Source organism: Trachinotus anak, unplaced genomic scaffold (genome assembly GCF_046630095.1).
Source record: "Trachinotus anak isolate AG129_WGS33_773 ecotype Australia unplaced genomic scaffold, CSIRO_AGI_Tana_v1 ptg000016l, whole genome shotgun sequence".
NCBI lineage: Eukaryota > Metazoa > Chordata > Actinopteri > Carangiformes > Carangidae > Trachinotus > Trachinotus anak.
The window spans coordinates 11,410,160-11,429,923 of NW_027273867.1; the positions used below are offsets into that span (position 1 = coordinate 11,410,160).

The 19,764-nt window shown below is 42.0% G+C and overlaps 1 protein-coding gene across 1 annotated transcript; it reads right to left on the bottom strand.

The window, feature by feature from the left end:
* Positions 1 to 3,563: 3,563 nt before the first annotated feature.
* Positions 3,564 to 19,137, bottom strand: col1a2 (collagen, type I, alpha 2). The gene is made up of 47 exons (XM_071500153.1): positions 19,060 to 19,137; positions 18,327 to 18,383; positions 18,041 to 18,085; positions 17,854 to 17,907; positions 17,634 to 17,687; positions 17,469 to 17,522; positions 17,304 to 17,357; positions 16,637 to 16,690; positions 16,217 to 16,261; positions 15,950 to 16,048; positions 15,750 to 15,803; positions 15,266 to 15,364; positions 14,824 to 14,868; positions 14,447 to 14,545; positions 14,275 to 14,328; positions 14,049 to 14,156; positions 13,882 to 13,935; positions 13,643 to 13,741; positions 13,279 to 13,332; positions 13,061 to 13,159; positions 12,895 to 12,948; positions 12,727 to 12,780; positions 12,574 to 12,627; positions 12,261 to 12,314; positions 12,115 to 12,159; positions 11,833 to 11,931; positions 11,522 to 11,629; positions 11,337 to 11,390; positions 11,157 to 11,210; positions 10,164 to 10,217; positions 9,958 to 10,011; positions 9,715 to 9,822; positions 9,350 to 9,403; positions 8,994 to 9,047; positions 8,644 to 8,805; positions 8,351 to 8,458; positions 7,520 to 7,627; positions 7,191 to 7,244; positions 6,978 to 7,085; positions 6,779 to 6,832; positions 6,470 to 6,577; positions 6,299 to 6,352; positions 5,919 to 6,026; positions 5,536 to 5,779; positions 5,187 to 5,371; positions 4,819 to 5,061; positions 3,564 to 4,634 (listed from the first exon to the last, which is right to left on the bottom strand). The coding sequence occupies exons 2-47, from the start codon at positions 18,327 to 18,329 to the stop codon at positions 4,488 to 4,490; spliced, it is 3,810 nt and encodes a 1,269-aa protein (XP_071356254.1). The 5' UTR covers positions 18,330 to 18,383; positions 19,060 to 19,137; the 3' UTR covers positions 3,564 to 4,487.
* Between the last annotated feature and the right edge of the window lie 627 nt (positions 19,138 to 19,764).

The following is a 19,764-nucleotide window of genomic DNA, read 5'->3' on the forward strand; positions in this document are numbered from 1 at the left end:
GCTAAACTGCATATCACAGGGGAGCTTTGTGTCATTTATGCCCTGTCAGTTCTATCCGCACTGGTCTGCACTGATACCTGCAGCTGGTTGCATCTATAGTAAACATGTGTCTGGTAAATCCCAGATGAGGGTAAGCAGGTTTACGTTAAAGCTGTTCTGCCTTGTTTCCCTTACAGTGAACTAAATATTCCCAACCTTAGCCTTCTATCTTACTGTGGTGAATCTTGGAGAATCAGGGGAAGATATTTATTAATTACGTCAGAACATGCTGACACTACACATGAAACATCTTTTACTTGAATGAGTCATCGTGAACATACCCAGTGGGTGCACTCCTATTCAGTGATGCATTCACAACAGTGCGACCAGTATACACAATTATGTGAAACCAGTTACAGAAACAACATGAAGTTTTGGATTGATCCAAGGCTGCGGATTATGCTTACTGTTTAAAACTCCAGACACTTTATACAATTATGTCAGGAAATAACCTTTGCCACAATCTATGGGATGGTCAGATAACAATAAGTGTTGAATTAGTGCTTAGCATGTTGACACTGACACCACCTGACATTGAGACCTTAGCCCCTACCCTTCAGACCATCCCCCTTGCCTCAGCCCCTACCTCTCTATTTGTTTCCTCACAACCCTCTCACTTTTAAAATACCTTTCATACCACCTCTGAGTTTCTGTGTCTGTTTCTGGGGCCAGATATTTAAAAATTTTGACCACCCCATTCATGGCAAGGAGGCTTCTAGTCACCTTCTCAGGGTAACAGGTCAGTTGCAGACCGCTCTATTAAATTTAGGTTATTAGCTGCAGAGAATGGGTGTTACAAGTCCTCTCTTCAGACTGTTTCCCTCATCTCAATAGAAACCCGCTTTGATAATTGTCTTTGTGAATGGTGTAGAGAGAAGGCTAGCCGCCCACAAGCCTCCACTCTCCGGCCCTAGTCCAGACCCCCTTTCTGAATGAGCTCTGAGAGTCAGGACACCCCCAGCCAATCCTTCAGCTCTTCACCATCCACTTCCCCAGATAACCCCATATAGTTGATGAGAGCTCGACCCACTCCTGCTGAGCAACAACGTCACATGAGCTCAAAACTGTGCCTTTACCGCTGCCAAAAGATTAGACTCATCAGCAGTTGGGGTACTGATGAACTGCACCTCCACCTCTACCAAAACCCCTCATCATTATATGCAGTGAATCAATTCCCCTGTTGGCCCTGTTGGATTCAAATGCAGATGACAACTTCATTGATTCCAACCAAATTACAAAGTTGGACTTCCACAACTCTAACCACCTGAACCAATTCTGTGAAGGAGACGAGTGGAAAACAGCTATTGGCTTGGTCATATCGAGTATCGCATCAAGCCATGCTGCCTCACCAATGCCCCTGCCGTTTTCCAAGCCCTTGTATCCTCAGAGATATGCTGAACAGGTTCTTCTTCCTCATCTAAATTATTTGTTTTAAATTAATCCGAGAACTGTACCTAGACATTGTCAAGTATTGAGGTGGGGTCAGTCTACAGTAGATGCAGTTCGTACTGCCTACCAACAGAGGTTGATAAAGGTCTACTGTTTACTGTGTTTGAATGGCTTGTATAATGTGCCAAATTATGTTTATTCTAATCATGTAATTATTTATAATGTGTGTGTGGGTCATTCAGTCATTATCTAACACTGTGCAGCTATACTGGGCAGCATGACAACAATTCAAAGTATTTACTGGAACCTGCCAACTGCAACACGGCATAATGTAACAAACAGCCAAAGTCAATTGTCGCATCATTTACATACTTTGACTTCTAGTGCTTCACCTGTGTGCGACAGAAAAATGCCTATTAGATGTACACACATACAAATTATAGGTGTACGAACATAGAGGTTATAATTACTGCTTTGCAAACATACAGCATGCTTGTGTAAAAGACTGAATGTGTGAAAATATGTTTGTAGGTTACCTGCTCAGTTGGAGCTGTCGTAAATCAGCAGGACTGAATTAAGTCAAAAGTGGAGTCAAAGGAGTACTCAGACCCTTCATTTAGAAATATTTCAGTGTAAAAATACCTTTACAATTTATCCTGTATTAAATATTACTTACTGTGCTTAAGCAAAATGCAATGAAAGTATTAAAAGTAAAAGTACCTATTGGGCATAATGTAATCGGATTATTATTAATTCTGGTTAAGTTTGATGTAAATGGGATTTTAATGTTGTAGTTGGTCAGGATAGAGCTAATTGTAACTGCTTTATCCTTACTTTTGGGCAAGGCTGAATTACCAAAGAGAATATCTTCCTCAGGGATCTAGAATCCCACTTGCACCAAAAGCCTGAGGTTTACTGTGTGTCAAAGTACAATATAATATAAGGAGGGTTGTGCATAATACCTTATCTTTGTGGCCTTGTCTTGAAGACACGTTTTGTTTATACTGTGGTCACATGATGCATGACCCAAAATAAAGATGCATTTATTACAGTACAAAATACTGCGGCTAAAGGAGTACTCCAGCAAAGGAGTACTGGTTGGTCTCTGGGTCCTGTACATAGAATGAAGGAGGGGGCAAAGGGGTCTCAACAACACATTTTTGTTTCTGTGTTTATCCCACTGTGCTGTTTGGTATTTTTGTCAGTAATAATGCATTATAATTTTTTGGACAATCATGTAAAATCTTGTAACTAGGGTTAGGGTTAGGGTTAGGTTAGGGTTAACTGCTACTGAAAAGGACTTCATTCATCATAATGTGATTTTAGCTTTGTCATTATATTGTAAAGTCAAAAATTACTCGTGTCTATAGCCTGACGTCTGTACCATTAAAGGTCCAATCTCTGGTTTGTTTTATGCACAAAGACACTGCATAGCTTGTGTCCAAGGCAGCCAAGTTTTTGCTGCTCAGTGGTCAACGGTAATATGTTTTGATTTTAACATCCCTCAAGGCTAAATGTATTGCACATAAAGCAGGGGAGCTAATAAAAACAGGCCACACTGCCTTCCAGTGGTTATTGAAAGCGCTGCAGGTGACCTTTTATGTGTTAAGTTTACCTTAAACAGAACTGCTTCTAAATGTGGATTTATAGTTAAATTACACTTTTCACAAATTCTGCATATCCCAGTTCCCTCAACACACTGTACTCAACAAAACAAAAGTAATTTCTGTCAGAATGCCATGTTCCCATACTGAATCTAAGATCTAAGATCTATGTGCATGCATCACTGCAATTCAAGCCTTGATCCAAATCACAGAAATTTATTTGGATGCAAAAGCTGTATAATGCAAGAAAAAGCAACATGAGATGATGCATATTTACAAGGAACAATGCACGTTAGTAATCACACATTGGCATGGACAGTGTAAACAGAAATTTACTGTACATTAAAATTGGATGTACCGGTTGAAAAGCAAGATAAAGGGGGAAGGTAAATCAGGATATGGCTGTGCTTCCACAACAGGAAGATGTTTAAGTCAGTGATGATATGTTAATCATCAACCAAACTAGAACCAAAATACAGTGACACACCTTCAATGGTGTCATTAAAACATGAAAGCACTTAAGTCACTGAGTAGTGTGTTTTGGAACATTGGACATGCTTTATTTCAGAACTTTTCACAATTTATTTAAACATCTCACATATACAAAATAGGTACAATAGACTTTGTGGTGTCATTTTTTTGAGAGAGAGAGGCCGCCTAAAAACCATTCAGAATTGGATGAAATATGTGCTGTCAGTATGAACACTGGGTGTGGGATTTGAAGAGTAAAAAAGCCTGAACAAAAAACCAAAACAAAAAAAAAAAAACCTTCTAGACAAAACAAAACAAAAAAAAAAAGAACAAAACAAAATAAAACAAAACAAAAACCAGACATTAGGTTTAGGAACATTCCACCTGCTTAAAGTGGGGGAGTATCAGGGGACGAATGCAAGACTCCTCAAAGGTCAATACAAAGTAATACAGTAAAAGTGGTTTGCTCCACAGCTGCATATTAGCACCATAGATCTCTGCTTCAAGTAACTGAGCACCTTCCGATACGGGACAAAGCTTGAAGCATTAGAAGTCTTAACATCTCGGTTGTGGACCCAAGTTTCGTAAATAGTATTTTCTTTAGGTACAGGCATGAGGTAGTTTAAACCTTTTTTTCATGGAAATTGTGGTTTTAAACCTCCTCTTTGGAAGATATACAAAGACCACAAAGTGATGCATACTTTCAGCGTTTTTATTACACTTCTTTTATTTTTTACAAAAGGATGACATGATGTCCCACAACAAGGTGTTTTCCCGCGTCCCTTTGGGTTGCTGTATTAATTTGCATTGCACAAACGCTCCGTTCAGTCCGTTCAGTCCTCTCCGATAGTTGCCCATCTTAAGCAAGTGGATGCGCAGAGAGAAATCAGCATTCAGTATAAAAAAAACAACACAGAAAGAAGGGCAGAGATTTTGTTTTTTCGTTCTTTCTCTCTTTTTGGTGTTAATTTATCATGAGTCTATTTATTTGAAACAGACTGGGCCAATGTCCAAACCAAACTCCTGATCAGCTCCACCAATGTCCAAAGGTGCAATGTCGAGGATGGGCAGGCGAGATGGTTTATTTGTTCTGTACTCAATCACTGTCTTGCTCCATTCACCAGTGTGTCTCTGCAGGGGTAAAGAAAGGAAAGACAGAATTTCAGAACAGTGTCAAATGGCGAAAGAATATGAATCAAACACCTTTAAGGCACCTTTGTCTCATTTACTCAAAATTGCTTTAATTTTACTGTTCGCTAACACAATAATTTCTCTCTCATGAGGAAGGATGAAAGTGAAGCAAAGAGCTACTCACAGTGCAGCCGTCCTCCAGCACGGAGAAGGTGAAGCGGCTGTTGCCCTCGGCCCTCAACTCCACATCGTTGGAGCCCTGGAGCACCACAGCCTTCTTCAGGTTGCCGCTCTCACCATCCATGTAGGCAACGCTGTTCTTGCAGTGGTAAGTGATGTTCTGGCTAGCCTGGTTGGACAGCAGGCGCATGAAGGCCAGCTGAGTGGCCATGCTCTGGGGGCTGAGGGTCTCATCATTGTAGGTAAACTGCAGGAAGGAAAGAACAACAGTCAGTATTTCATATATCTATTAATGTATAGAAAATATTACGCTTGTGTGGTGCTGAAACCCTGTTCATTTCAACTTAAGCCAACTCCAGCCTGCAGACTCACCTCAGTACCACCATTGATGGTCTCTCCGAACCAGACGTGCTTCTTTGCCTCTGTGCTTCTGAACCAGTTCTTGCGGGCGATGCTCTCAGGGTGGGCATAGATGCAGGTCTCGCGGGTGGTGAAGTCGCAGAAGACCTTGATGGCATCATTGGTGCAGCCCTGGTTGGGGTCAATCCAGTAGAAACCTACAGGGCAGACAGAGAAGAGAGTTAAATTTATGGGAAAACTGTATTTCACTATTATTGGTCCAGCTTGAAGGCTTAACAAGATGATATAGATGCATGAGCTCCAAAAGAAATCTAAAACTAACTAAATATTGGGGCATATTAATCCACAAAGTTGAGCTTACCGCTGCTCCAGTCGGGGTGGCTGAGCTTGATGTCACGGCAGGTGCGGGCAGGGTTCTTCCTGGATCCCTCAGGGGTTAGCAGGTTCTCAATCTGGGTGTTGAGGGACTTGATGGTGGCATCAACCTCGTAGTCCTTGGCTCTCAGGGCAGGCTGATCAGCTCTGTACTCATCATATCCGGAGACGTCATATCCACCACCAGCAGGGCCGGGAGGTCCGGGCAGACCAGGGGCTCCAGGAGGACCCTAAAAAGCACAAAAAAGTGGATTTATTTGCAGATTGAAACTGCAGTTGGATCCTTTGGTGTACAGTGAAGCTAAATTCTCCAGTTTACAAAATGATATGAAGCATCTAAGCAGATGAAGACACTCTAGATTTGCTTACAGCAGGTCCAACGTATCCAGGGGGTCCACGAGCACCAGGAGAGCCGATAGTACCATGGGCACCAGCTCTTCCGTCCTTACCAGCTGGTCCATGGGGTCCAGCAGGTCCCTGGAGAGGAAATCATCACATGATACATTCAAACATTTGTCTCATTTGTGAAATCCTGCATCGTATATGGATGAAAATTAAAATTACAACATATCCTGCATTTGGTGCTGAGAAAATTCTGATATTTATAAATGATCAGTCAAGTTTACAAATATTGTCAGGTGCATGACATCTGGAAGTGGTTTGGTTGGGTTGAGGGTATGGTGCCTCTATGGATGCAAGTGGAACATAAAAACTACTGGTGTATGGTGAGTAATTTGTGTTCCACTCACTCTGGGTCCAGCAGGTCCATTAGGTCCAGCAGGTCCAGTGTCACCGGAAGGTCCCTGAGAAGATAGAAAGTGCATCATTGACAGCGTTAATAAGACTTGTCTTAAATACCAGAATGCGTTGCTGTACGTTTACATATTTTGTGCGCATTATAATCTTGTGCTGTCACTCACAGAAGGTCCAGGCATTCCCTGGAGACCAGGATGTCCACGCAGTCCCTTCATGCCTCTCTCTCCCTTGTCTCCAGCAACTCCCTTCTCACCACGGGGTCCAGCAGGTCCCTATAAAACACACACACACACACGCACAGAGCCAGACACAATATGTTGTTTCAAAAAACAAAAAATACAGTTTTCATGCCCACATGTCATGTGCTATGTGCCATGGATGTGAACAGATATAATAACATTGTGTACTTTTAAATAGTCTGTGAACACTATTCTTTGTGCTACATTATGACTATGCTTGTCTACTGTACTTACAGCAGCTCCTCTAGCTCCAGCCGCGCCAACGGGTCCAGTGGCACCTGAAGGGCCCTAAAGACAAATTAACAGATGAGTGAAGTAAGCAGACGATTGTAGATTAGCAATGTTTTGTGCCCTGAAAATGCTGCAATTCGTAAAAGAAAATTAACTGTCGGTGCAGTCCGTTATTTTTAAACAGGTCGCTGTCAATACTTACAGTCTCTCCACGGTTTCCAGGTCTGCCAGGAGCTCCAGTGGGTCCAGCAGGTCCAGGGGCACCAGCAACTCCCATGGAACCAGCAGGTCCGGGCTCACCACGGTCTCCCTAAGCATGGTGGGAAAGGGCACATGCAGGTCAGATCATAGTGCACTGTATGTGTGTGTGTATTTTGTAGGCAAACATGCTTTAAGGTGTATGAAAGGGCATTACCTTGAATCCAGGAGAGCCGGGACGACCAGGAGGTCCATCATTACCAGTGTTACCCTGTGGATGGCAAAGATTATTACAGCTCACATAATGATTTCTGTTATATCTTTATATCAGACTCCGGTTGTTGTGAGTACATGGGCTGCTCTACAGAAGAGCTCTTTCAGTCTTTGTACATGAGTAAATTTCAATCAAGTAATTGTCCTTTCACTTAGAGCAAATAACATTTAAGTGAAATAACAGTATTTCTACTTGGGATTTTAGTACTCTCTCCACACCTGAACACAGGTCAGTATTACAGGTCATTGCACTTGCATTTGTCAAATACTTACCTCACGTCCAGCCTCTCCCTGAGGTCCGGTCATACCAGGCAGGCCAATGTTGCCAGGGGGACCGCGGGCTCCAGGGGGACCAGCAGGTCCAACTCTACCAGCCTCTCCCTGTGGTAGGATGCAGAGAAGAGGGTTGAATAAAACCAATGGCTTCATACTGTATGTAGACCATTACGCAAAGCATGTTTGACCTTCTGGTATATCTTTTCTGTCCATTCAAATCAGCCTGCCTATGCAATATTTAAAATCTTGCATGCATGAAGCCAAATGTCAGTTATGTTTTTTTTTAAAATTACATATAGAGTTGTGTATTTATTGTTTAAACTCAAACAAATTCAGATCCCACTACATATTTGGAACAACTCCATCAAGTTGAAGATGAAGGCTTTTATTGGTTTGAATTAGGACTGCACAATTAATCGAAATATTATCAAAATCGCAATATGGTCAAGTGCAATATCAAAATTGCTAAAGGTAAACTGAGTTACAACATACATAAATGAAGCACTGTGGTGCCACATAGACGCTCTGGCCTAAAAATCATATTCTCTAGACATGAAAGAACATGCTTATTCAGTATGATCCCCAACAAAAATCATATGATCATCATTTTTAATTCTTTTTCAGTGACATTGAAATGTAAAAATTACCCTTCTAACTGAAATTGTGAGTCATATTGCAATCACAGTATCTACCTAAATAACCACAATGTAATTTATTTTGAATATCGTTTAGTCCTCGTTTGAATGATATGAATTAAAACATGTAACATCGCTCTGAGGTGGTCATTGAATAGGTGAATATTTTGGGAGGTACTACAAGTGTACTTACCAGAGCACCAGCACCACCAGGTGCACCACGATCTCCTCTAGCACCAGGCAGACCAACGAATCCTTGAAGTCCAAGAGGACCGCTAGATCCAGGAGCACCAGGAATACCCTAAGCACACAGGACATGTATAAATGCATTGGATGGAGAACTAAGGGTCTGTTGGTATGCAATAAAGACGTAAGCTCAGTTATGTTTTTGTATATAAAACATATATATTTTGTATATCCATAGTCTAAATAATTTTTACTTGTTAATTGGGTAAAAAGAAAAAAAAAGAATTGGCTATAACTTACAGGGGGACCAGACTCTCCAGAGGGTCCCTTCTCTCCTGGTGGACCAGGTGGTCCAACCATACCCTGCTCTCCAGTAGGACCAGCAGGACCAGGGTCACCACGGAGACCACGAGGACCATCCTTACCAGCGGGACCAGCAGGACCAGGAGGTCCAACAATACCCTGAAGACGAAGAGAGCGGGTTAATTTAAAGAGTGTGTGTGAGTGCAATTTACAATTTAGTAGAATGCACAGTAATTAAGGAAACAAGAATGGCCGTGGCTCTGATTCGTTACATGAGGAGTAGCCACTAGTACTTTTTGTAACTGTGTGTGTTTACTAATAATTGTAAATATAAAATCAATACTCACAGCAGGACCAGCAGCACCAACTCTGCCAGCAGCACCAGGGAAACCAGTCAGACCCTGACATCAGAGACACAGAAGCGAGGGTTATACAGCTGTCGTTGAGAACCTGTGCTGTATCTGTTTGTGTGTCTATGTATATGTGAGAGCCATCTAGCCATGAAGCACAGATGAAAAAATAAATAGATGTCACATTTTCACATTGAGCTAATGAGGCCTGCAGAGCTAACGTGTGTGTGTGTGTGTGTGTGTGTTTGTGTGTGTGTGTGTGTGTGTGTGTGTTTACTGTACATATGCTTTCATGTTTTTCAAATGAAATCAGTGTGATCAGGAGTAAATTATTGTTACGTTTCATTACTCACAGGAGGACCAGTATCTCCACGAGCACCAGCAGGTCCAGCAGGGCCAGAGGCACCCTAGATACACAGAAAAAGAATACAGAAATGCCATTTCATATTAGAATTACTCAAATCTCACGATCATTTGTAAACTAAAATCCTAAATATTATCCCACTGATGCATCTGAATGCAAAGCTTACACTGTCTGAAAAGAATTCTCTCACTGTATCGTTTCTATCCAATATTAAATCAGGTCTGATGTCCCATTAACTCTCTGCTGCTCCCTATGATGAGGCTTGTATATCTGACCTACAGTATCCCAGTCAGGCTGTTTCTGCCAAGTGGCAATGCAAATATTCTGTATGTGACCAGTGTAAGTGGTACTAACAGCAGGTCCAGACTGTCCAGCGGGTCCAGCAGCGCCAGCGGGGCCAACTTCTCCCTTTCCTCCAGAAGGTCCACGCTCTCCTCTTGCTCCAGGCTGACCATCAGCACCCTATAGGGAGGGGGAGGAATAGGGCTGGGTCAATATATGGGCAATTGTGTATGCATGTATTTGTGTTGATAGTGCTGGTCAAACATGATTTGCATATGGTATATTGTATCGTAAAGTGATTAGCTGCTGGCTTACAGGGGGTCCAGCAAATCCGGGAGCTCCAGCAGGTCCAACCTCTCCACGCTCTCCCTGTCAACAACAAGAAGTCGGTCAGAAAGACTGCATATACTAAAAGCTGTATGTTGTGTTGGGGTCTTCAGCTGATATTTATATCAACAGGTCTTTTAGGGCGAATAAAGCACTGCAGGTAATGATGAGGGAAGTGAAGCACAGCTACTTACAGAGGATCCACGAGGTCCAGCGGGGCCAGCAGGTCCGAAGGCACCGCTCTCACCCTGCAGGAGAAGAAAGTGTTTTATAAGCTCAGCATTGTTCCATCTATTTATCGATTAATGAATCAACCAATATGTCCATTAATTCATATGAAAAATCTTTTTTAACATCAGGATTGTATAAAATACTCCTGAATAACTTTTATAGATATGGTATATGCTAAATGCTAATAGCAGCAGAATCCAGGGAAAAGATGTCAACTTTTCTTGAAACTAATTTTGGTCAGTAGTAGATTTGAAAACCAAAAGAGCTAATTTAAATACATTTGCAAACTTGATTAGCTTCTATAAATGCTGATTGATTATTTTGCCATGTCATGGACAGCTATTGTCATTGTTATTGTTGGATGGTGTATGCTCCATCAGGCGTTCGGCAATAAAAAGTCAGTTAACACCTTAACTGACAAAATTAAGTAACCTTAACTCCACGTTAAGTGTAACCTTAACTGACAAAATGCATAAAATTTCAAAGAAAACATTCAAATGTATCAACATTGTCAATTTGTTTTCTGCATTTATTATTATTTTATTAAAAGTGCCATCCTAGATTACAGTGTAGGTGAGCCATTGGGGTAATATTATAAAACAGCCATGTGGTGGCAGTGTTGAGGTTCTAGCTTCAGACACTTTGCTACACTGGGGGTAACTGTAATTACTGCTGCAGAGGAGTGGGAGGTTCAAAGATAAGGTGTGGGCTTGTTCAGCCATTAAATTACAACATTGATTTGATCTCAACAACGTGTGTTAATGACTTTCTTTGGTAGGTCACTCTTACGTGAGGCAGCCATCTTGAATAATGATGGTGGCAGCCATTTTTAGGTCACACAAAAGCTCTATTATATTTCCCTCTTTTTACAGAGTAAATCCTAAGCAGGTATATTTTGGTTGTTTCTGTCAGTGATTTGTTTTGTGGCAAATAATATCTATGCAAAACCAACTTACCTTATCACCATTGGCTCCAGTTGGTCCGGGAGGTCCGGCAGGTCCAGGCAGACCCTAGGAAGAGAGAGGAGAGGGCACTAAGACCAAGGCTCTGGTAACTACACACAAACTACTGGAATTGAATAGCTACAATTTTTTCACATCATTTTACTGAGTTTAGGATTAGAGAGTTTATCTTACACGGGAACCATCTCTGCCAGCATTGCCATCAGGGCCTCTGTGTCCAGGCTCTCCCTATAGGGGGAGAGGGAGAGGGTAGAAGACAGGGAATAGTAGAAAAGAAATATGTTTTCATTAACAAACTTTAGGTATTTTGAGGGATAAATTCCTGCTAAATTTGCAGGTGGTTGATTTTTGGAACATACCTTCTCTCCCTTGGGTCCAGGAGTACCAGCAGCTCCACGCTCACCAGGCATGCCACCAGGTCCCTGAGGTCCAGGGCCACCAGCAGCTCCAGCAACACCAGGCTCTCCCTGGAAACAGACAGGACGAATGATGGTTCATTTTTATGTAAAACACAGATGCTTAAATAAAAGCATACTTGTATGCATAATGTGTAACATTTCAACAGCACTGACCTAGCAAAGTACACTATTTCTTTGTTCACCACTTTCATCTCTAACCTTTGCTTCTTACAGTGTCCCTGGCTGGGCCCAGCCACAGCGCATCATCTTACCTTGCCACCATCAGTTCCGGGGGATCCAGCAGGTCCACGGGGTCCAATTGGTCCCTGAGGTCCAGCAGCTCCAGCAGCACCTGGGTTACCACGCTCTCCCTAGAGGAGCACACACAGATGTAGTCAGTATAATGTTTTCAGCTACTATTAGATGGTTTATTGTGTGTTTGCTTCATTATATACATTATATACATGGAATCTAAGGAAGGCTCTGTAAGTGTGTGAGCTTTCATTAGCACTGCATGTGCTCTGGAAAGTAAGGGTACGGTCAGATCAACTCACCTTGGCACCAGCAGGTCCAGCAACTCCCTGGTCTCCTGGGATACCCTATAAAGATATCAATGGTTGGTTAGAGATGTAAGAGCCGATTCTACAGTTTTTGTTGGAATAATAGAAGAGCTCAGTGTGTGTGTTTGTGTATTACTTACTCTGTCTCCAGGCTTTCCAGCCTCTCCAGCAGGTCCAGCAGGTCCGGGAAGACCCTGAAAATATCAAACCGCAACATCAGCACCAAGGGAATCAACAGAAGAAGGTGAGAAAGGTGATAAAAACTTCTCCAGAGTACACAGTGGCAAAATAGAAGCCTTTAAAAATGAGATTAATGCATCACTCCACATTCTGTTACTGCATTGTAGTGTAGAAATCACATCATTGTTTTACTGAAGGGCAGTAAAACAATATACTGCTTCCCTTAGCAAATCTGCTCTAAATTGCTGATAGAGAATAATGATGGATCCAAACCTGGAAGCCAGGAGCTCCAGAAGGTCCTTGCTCTCCCTTCTCACCAGGTCCACCCTTTAGGGAGAAAGAGAGAAGACCAATGTTAAAAATGGCACACTGATACTTACAGTAAGAAGATCACATGATAAAATGAATGTATACAAGGACACTTACAGCAGGTCCAACAGCGCCAGTTGCTCCATTGTTGCCATCAGGTCCAGGGGCTCCCTAAAAAACAAAGATTGGAACATGATGGATATATGGATGGATCACATGGATGTAAACATTTTCTATAATATTATAGCAAATATATGTAAATGATATTGGTTCTTTTTCACTTACTCTCAGTCCAGTGGGGCCAGTAGCTCCTTTCTCACCAGGCTTGCCAGGCTCACCCTGAAGGAGTTAGAAGGCAGGTTAAACACAGGTTATGATAAAAGACAAAAAAAAAAAAAAAAGATACTGTTCCAAAGGCTCATTTTCCAGTCTTGCATTTATTTTTACTTACAGAAGGTCCTTTGGGTCCGGGGAAGCCAATGTTTCCGGGCTGGCCTCTAGGTCCAGTTGGGCCAGGAGGTCCAGTGCGGCCATCTTGTCCAGCAGGACCCTACAGGAGGAAACAGGGAGAAACACAGGAAGTGATGTTAACGGTATTTTTTAAAGCAAATATGATGAAAAACCATCAGAATGGGATCAATGAAAATGTATGTGTTCAGGTTTACGTACAGCAGGTCCCTCCTTTCCTGGGGGGCCAGAGCTTCCAGGGCTTCCTGGGAGACCCTGTAGAAGATAAACATTTATCAGTCAGAACTATGGCTTGTAATTAATTTGTACTGTTACAGCTGACCCCTTGGGCTTTCACCAAAACATTGGGTTCAATCGCCAATACAAGGCAAATCACATCAGATAGTCTTGCACTAAAGACATTACAGCAACACTGCTCCAAGAGGTTCTAGTTCAGCTATCTGGATTTGTAATAGGCCTATTTTCCCTTTAAAGTGTCTCTCTGTGATTTACTAGACTCAGAGAGCTCACACAGAGATCAGATCCCTGTCACTGTTCAAAACCAGAATTTAGCGAAAAGACTCACCCTGAGACCAGCTGGGCCAGGCTCACCAGCACGACCAGCATCTCCAGGGGGTCCACGAGGTCCAGCTGAGCCGGTGGCACCACGGGCACCAGGCATGCCCTACAAGAAGTAGACAAAGAGGTGGAAGAAAGTTTCACCACATGAGTGAATGTTGATTATGTTTTTAGTCAAGTGTAATTGATTGAATTTTGAACTATTAAAATTGCATGTTGGTGGAGAATTTTTAATTAAAAACTTACAATGGGGCCAGTTCTTCCCTCAGCACCAGGCATACCACGGCTGCCAGGAGCACCCTATAGGAGAAACACAAGCATTAACATGTGATCCAGGTAACATGGCTATGGATGTGTATCTGTATGGGTACAACACCATGCAGCAGAAATGGTTAGGTAGGTCTGGTACTCACTCTAGCTCCACGGTTGCCAGCAGGGCCAGTGGCACCAACCTCACCAGTAGATCCTCTCTTGCCCTCCTCACCCTGAGGTCCAGGGGCTCCCTGAGGTCCAGAGTTACCCTGAAGAAGGCAAACAGGCAAGATGAAGGTCAGCAGTCATGGAGAGTGTGCATGGATGTATACACATTCAATTTGGTGAAATTTTTAATTCACAAACATGAACAGAACATGTACTTACAGGCTCTCCTTTGGGACCAGCATCTCCCTTAACACCCTGGGGACCAGGATCTCCCTAAAACAGATACAGATGCATTAAATAAAAAATATAATAAGTGTGAGTGTTGTACATGTACATGCTTTTATGAGGATATACATGTTGTTTGTGTATATTTGTGTGCATGTGGACTCACAGCCAGGCCTCTAGGTCCAGCGGCACCCTGAGGTCCCTGAGGTCCAGGTCCTCCTCTTGGTCCAGGGAAGCCAGGGGCTCCAGCAACACCAGGGGTACCCTAGATGGCAGCCATGACAGACAGGTGAGCATTAGCTAGCAGCTTAAATTCAAACACTGCATTTGTTTGATCTAAAAAAATATACTTTTTAATAACATATATTTTTTTAAATAAATCTTATTAGCAACTATTAGTAACATAAATTATGTTTGGTTGTTAAAACAACCTCATTATTTATGTGTTGTGTGTGCATCATGGTACAGGCCTGATTGTCTTAAAATGTGTGACCCTAGATGACCTTTTTGACCATACACTTTAAGTACAACTTGAGAACTTACAGCGGCTCCCTTGGCTCCATTCAGGCCATTAGCACCAGGGTTACCCTAGAGTGAGAGAAAAAAGACATTAGGATAAAGATAAAAAATAAAGATGGAACTATGCAATGCAAGAAAAAAAATTTATTTAATATTTCAATATTTTTACTAAATGACAATAACTGCTTTTTACAGGGTTGCCTATAGAGCTCAATCACTGATGGTAATGCTACTGCATTACAAATCTTAGTAATAATATTATTAATAATGCTCAGAAAGCCATCAAGTTGTTTGAAGCTAAGTGATCGTATCTACAACAACACAACCATCTTCTAACTATTCAGACAGACAAAATCTAACACTTTGACCAAAGAATGAAAAGACTGAAAGAATGTGTTTATTAACAATTATTCCAGACCAGGTTACAAGTAACAGTAAGGGGCCAGAGATGTCTTTGTTTACTTACAGGGGGACCAACGGGGCCAACAGCGCCATTGGCACCAGGCTCTCCTCTAGCTCCCTGAGGTCCAGCTGGGCCGGTAGCTCCAACAGGTCCAATCTCTCCCTGTCAAAGTAGAGACACACTCAAAGTCATATACAGTATCATTAACACCTGATGGATGATTGCGTTATGGTTAAAGCAGCATTGGCAACTCAAACAATATCACAGCTGTTAAGTGATATCTTAAATGTGAATGCTTGCAATGGATGGACTATTTATTTTAAAAAAGAACAGTCCAGAGTTACTGGAGATGCTACATATGTTATATATGAGAAAATCCCTGAACACTTCACAGACACTGATGACACTGCATCAGATTTAAAATAACAGAGAATGACTTCTGAAAGATGGTTACAGTGGTTACACTCTATGTTAATTTTGTGACTCTACACATGAACCTCTTTGTGAGGCAATGTTGCCAAGACACAGGAAGCGATATCACACCCACCTTAGGGCCGGGGCCACCGGGGAAACCTGGGGGACCAGCAGCACCAAGAGGACCCTGAGTAGAGGAACAGTAGACATAATGTCAGAATGTATGCCATACAGGTCAAAGTTCATATTAAGGTCAAAGATTGAAAATGTTTTTTTGTCTGACATGGGCCCTTCATCACTATCACAAGAGGGGATTAAAGTGCCATTACTCACAGCAGGGCCAGCGGGTCCAACATTGCCATCAGCACCACGAGCACCAGCGGGTCCAGCAGGGCCAGGACGACCTCTCTCACCAGGCATTCCACGAGATCCCTAAAAGGAGGATACATGAAAAACACAGGTGATGAGAAAAATGTGGGATATTATACAGTTTTGGTATATAATACATTTGTGAAGGGTTGATATAAAACAAATTCCAATAACTGGCCATTGGCTGAAAATGGTGATTACTTGTGAGACCTGTGACAAGAAAAAACTTACAGCCTGTCCAGGGCTTCCAGCAGCTCCATGGGCACCAGGCTCACCCTATAGAAGAAGCAGGAGAAGGTGGATTAGGGTGATGAAGCATCTGGCATCAGTATTATAGGTTAATAGATCAAATAGAGAAGTTGATTGTAACAACTGAGTGAAAAAAAAAACTGTTGGTAATGCTACACTGAATTCTGAGTTGTGTGCGTTTTATTATTCCAGTTTATATTTGCTATATTCCTAAATACATGTATCTTTGTAGAAACTAAAATAGATAACTCTCCTCTTTTGGGAGGTTGCAAACTGTGATCTAAAATCAGATATCACCTTTGATATCTTCATTAGGCTGACATCGACATTGCACCTACGTGAAATAAAAAAAATCAGTAGGTGTGTTTGTGGTTGCAGTCATGAGGAAGGTGTCCTTCTTACCTTGGGGCCAGCGGCACCAGGCTCTCCCTTGCGTCCATCCAGACCAGTGTAACCCTGAAAGACACAGAGAAAGTGATGATTGAAGGTGTTTATAGAGATTAGGCCAACCAGATGTTACATCATGGATAGCAGGATAAAATGGATATTACTCCAGAGATCAAGAGAGAAAAGAAGATATAAGGGACAAACTGAGGTGATATGGATGCCTTTTAGACAAGACGGGAGTTGGTTTGTGGCAAAACAAGAAATATGACTTTTTGATCTTTGTATTAATAATTCACATGGTAGAAGAGACATCCATCCATTCATATGAGAAGTTATTTCCCCAGTAAGAAAGATTGTCTATCCTCAAAGGTGGTTTCAGAGGGGGATTCACATCTGGCTCTTGCTTATATGGAGGACACCATGAAGTGATTTCAGAGATGCCAGCAGTAACGCTCTGTATTTTCTGTCAATCCAGCCACTTTCTCATTTTCCACAAGGAGTCCTCGTGCAAGACAGGGAGGAAATTCTTCAGTAGCAGCCATAATCTCCCCCAGTGGTGGACATTATGGGGCACAATGTGCCTTAACACTTAAGTTTTTTTTTAAATTTTTTTATGCAGCACAGGTGTGTCTTTTCCTCCATTTTATTCTGCTTTAGAGCAGAACAGCAGAACAGGACTCACTCTGTGTCCCTTCATTCCTGGAAGTCCAGGGGTTCCGGGGAATCCACGAGCACCCTGCAATTCAAAGCCAAGAGAATATTAATAAGATATTGTCCATATTTACACCACGAATGTGTGTTTGTATCTGTTTATGTCATTCTTCATCTTTTGGTGAAAGTCTCTTACCTGAGGGCCGGGGGCACCTCTGTCTCCGGGCTTGCCAGGTCTGCCGTTGTTACCCTGTGAGTCAACAAAACAGACTTTAACATCTGAAATTTAAGCAACAAGAAACTATAGCAACAACTCATTGCCATTAAAAAGTTCCTGTATAAAATTTAAAAAGGTACATACATCCTCTCCAGATTTGCCGGGAGGTCCAGGGGGGCCACGAGGACCAACGGGACCCTTTGGATAGAAAACGAGAGCATTAAGATCATACAGGACAAATAATTTCAGTTATCAAGATGGTGTCACCTGAGTGAGTCTGACAAAGACAGTGATACCTAATCCTTCCAGTTCTATTCACATAACAAACTGAAGAATTGTGTAATATTTTGGAGGATGATCTTACAGTCTGTCCGGGCTCTCCGGGCTCACCAGCGTGTCCTGTGTGTCCCTGGGCTCCCTGTTCAATGAGAGGAGGCACAGTAATTAGTCCTGATGTAGACAGCACAACAACTGCAACAGCAGATTGCATTTTGAGGTTATGGGAATAAGTAATCGGTCAAGTCAAATCATGATATGGCGTTGGCACTTACAGGAGGTCCAGGAGGTCCGGGAGGGCCTCTAGCACCCATCATACCCTGAGAAGGAGAAACAAGTTAATGATCAATCATCAACACTAAAGTATTTTCTGCCATAAGCATTAATGAAACTGTATCAGGACTGAAATCAATATTCAATGCATTGACAGACATGGACTGGTATGGTTGTCAGGAAACGTGTCCTATGGTGTTACCAGCGTTGTTGAGTGTTTATGTGTGCGTCTATTTGTGTATGAGTGTTGTGCGTGTGTGTGTGTGGCAGAAAGAGAGGGGCACTCACCATGGGTCCAGGGCCGGGATCAGGAGCTTTTACACCATCGTACTGAGCAGCAAAGTTCTGTTGAAAAGTAAAAATAAACCACTGATTAATACATTCGTACAGACTCATAAACCTCTATTAATATAACATATCAGGGCTATTAGGCAAACAGGGCACAAGACTCAAATAAATAAATCCAAACCTGTGCCATGACAAAACTAAACATGAAAAAACTAGAAAGTGGACATAGACTATATATATATATATATATATATATATATATAAAAAATATTTTTAAAACAGTTTTTTATTTAAATGGTAACATTGTAACCTAGTTATGTTTCAAACTGGGTTGGGTTTTATAATGGCCTTAAGGTCATATTGATAAAGGACAACAGGTCAAAGGTCATGGGGATATAGCATCACTAATTAGACAGCGAGGTCAACAGAGGTTAACAAAAAACATCTGTAATGTGTTTTATAGGACTTGTCAGGGTGACACAGCAGCATAGGGAAATGTGAATGAGACTGGCTGGATGCTGTCACAGCTTGCAGCCTGCACTGGGCCAAATGTGGGTCAGATTCACGTGTCACACAGACACATTTTGCTGCGTATTCTGCACAGTTTGCATCACAAGAAATACCTGAAGTCATATTACAGCCAGTGCTGCACTATCAAAGTCTTTGGACCATGTTTGCTTAAGACACAGTGCGTCTAAGCTGGTTGTTTTGCAAGTATAAACAGTGGACTTACTCCTCCGAGTCCAGGGGGACCAGGGGGACCAGGGGGGCCAGGGAGTCCGGGTTTGCCATCTTTTCCATTAGGGCCTTGAGGACCCTGTAAAACACAGATGATGAAGTGAGTAACACTGTTATGGAATGAACAGATGCTGTCGGCTGAGGACGCTGCTATAACATGAGCTCTGTTTAGCTCTCTCAGGAGCTGAAAGACTCATCAATTTCTATTTCATAAATAAATACATACATTAGAGATGTATGAAACAGATAAAGATGTATCACTGTCGTGGCAAATTGTGTTATTGTAAATAATGATGACCATAATCTTAGTTTCAACAACAGTGAAGAAAGGGAATATTGTACAAAAAAAATCCTTTTAAATCCTTTTTATAATAAAATCAGTTCAATGCTGAATATCATCTATCATATCTATTCACATTACTGTTACTATCATCATCAGCACTAAGGCTGTGGGTGATGTAAACAAAGGGGTGTGGCCTACTGAGGGTAAAAGGTCAAATGACATCAACAAACACTGTAGCAAAGATGCTTCATAAATATGTGTAACCTAATAATTAAATCACACATTTGATCAAAGGCCGCAGAGTTTCAGTTCAGCTTACCCTGTCACCTCGAGGTCCTTTGTCTCCTCTGGGACCCTGCGGCAGAGAAATCACTCCGTCAGACCAAAACACAGAGCAGATGGCTCAGCTCAGCTTAT

Bases quoted from the DNA above. Each gene is read 5' to 3' on its own strand.
- col1a2 (XM_071500153.1), bottom strand. The intron at 10,218-11,156 runs GTAAGTTGGTTT...CTTCTCCTGCAG, and splicing joins CTGGAGCCAATGGTGATAAG to GGTGAGAGCGGTGCCTTCGG. The intron at 5,372-5,535 runs GTAAGCTCAACT...TCTGCCCTGTAG, and splicing joins CCACCCCGACTGGAGCAGCG to GTTTCTACTGGATTGACCCC.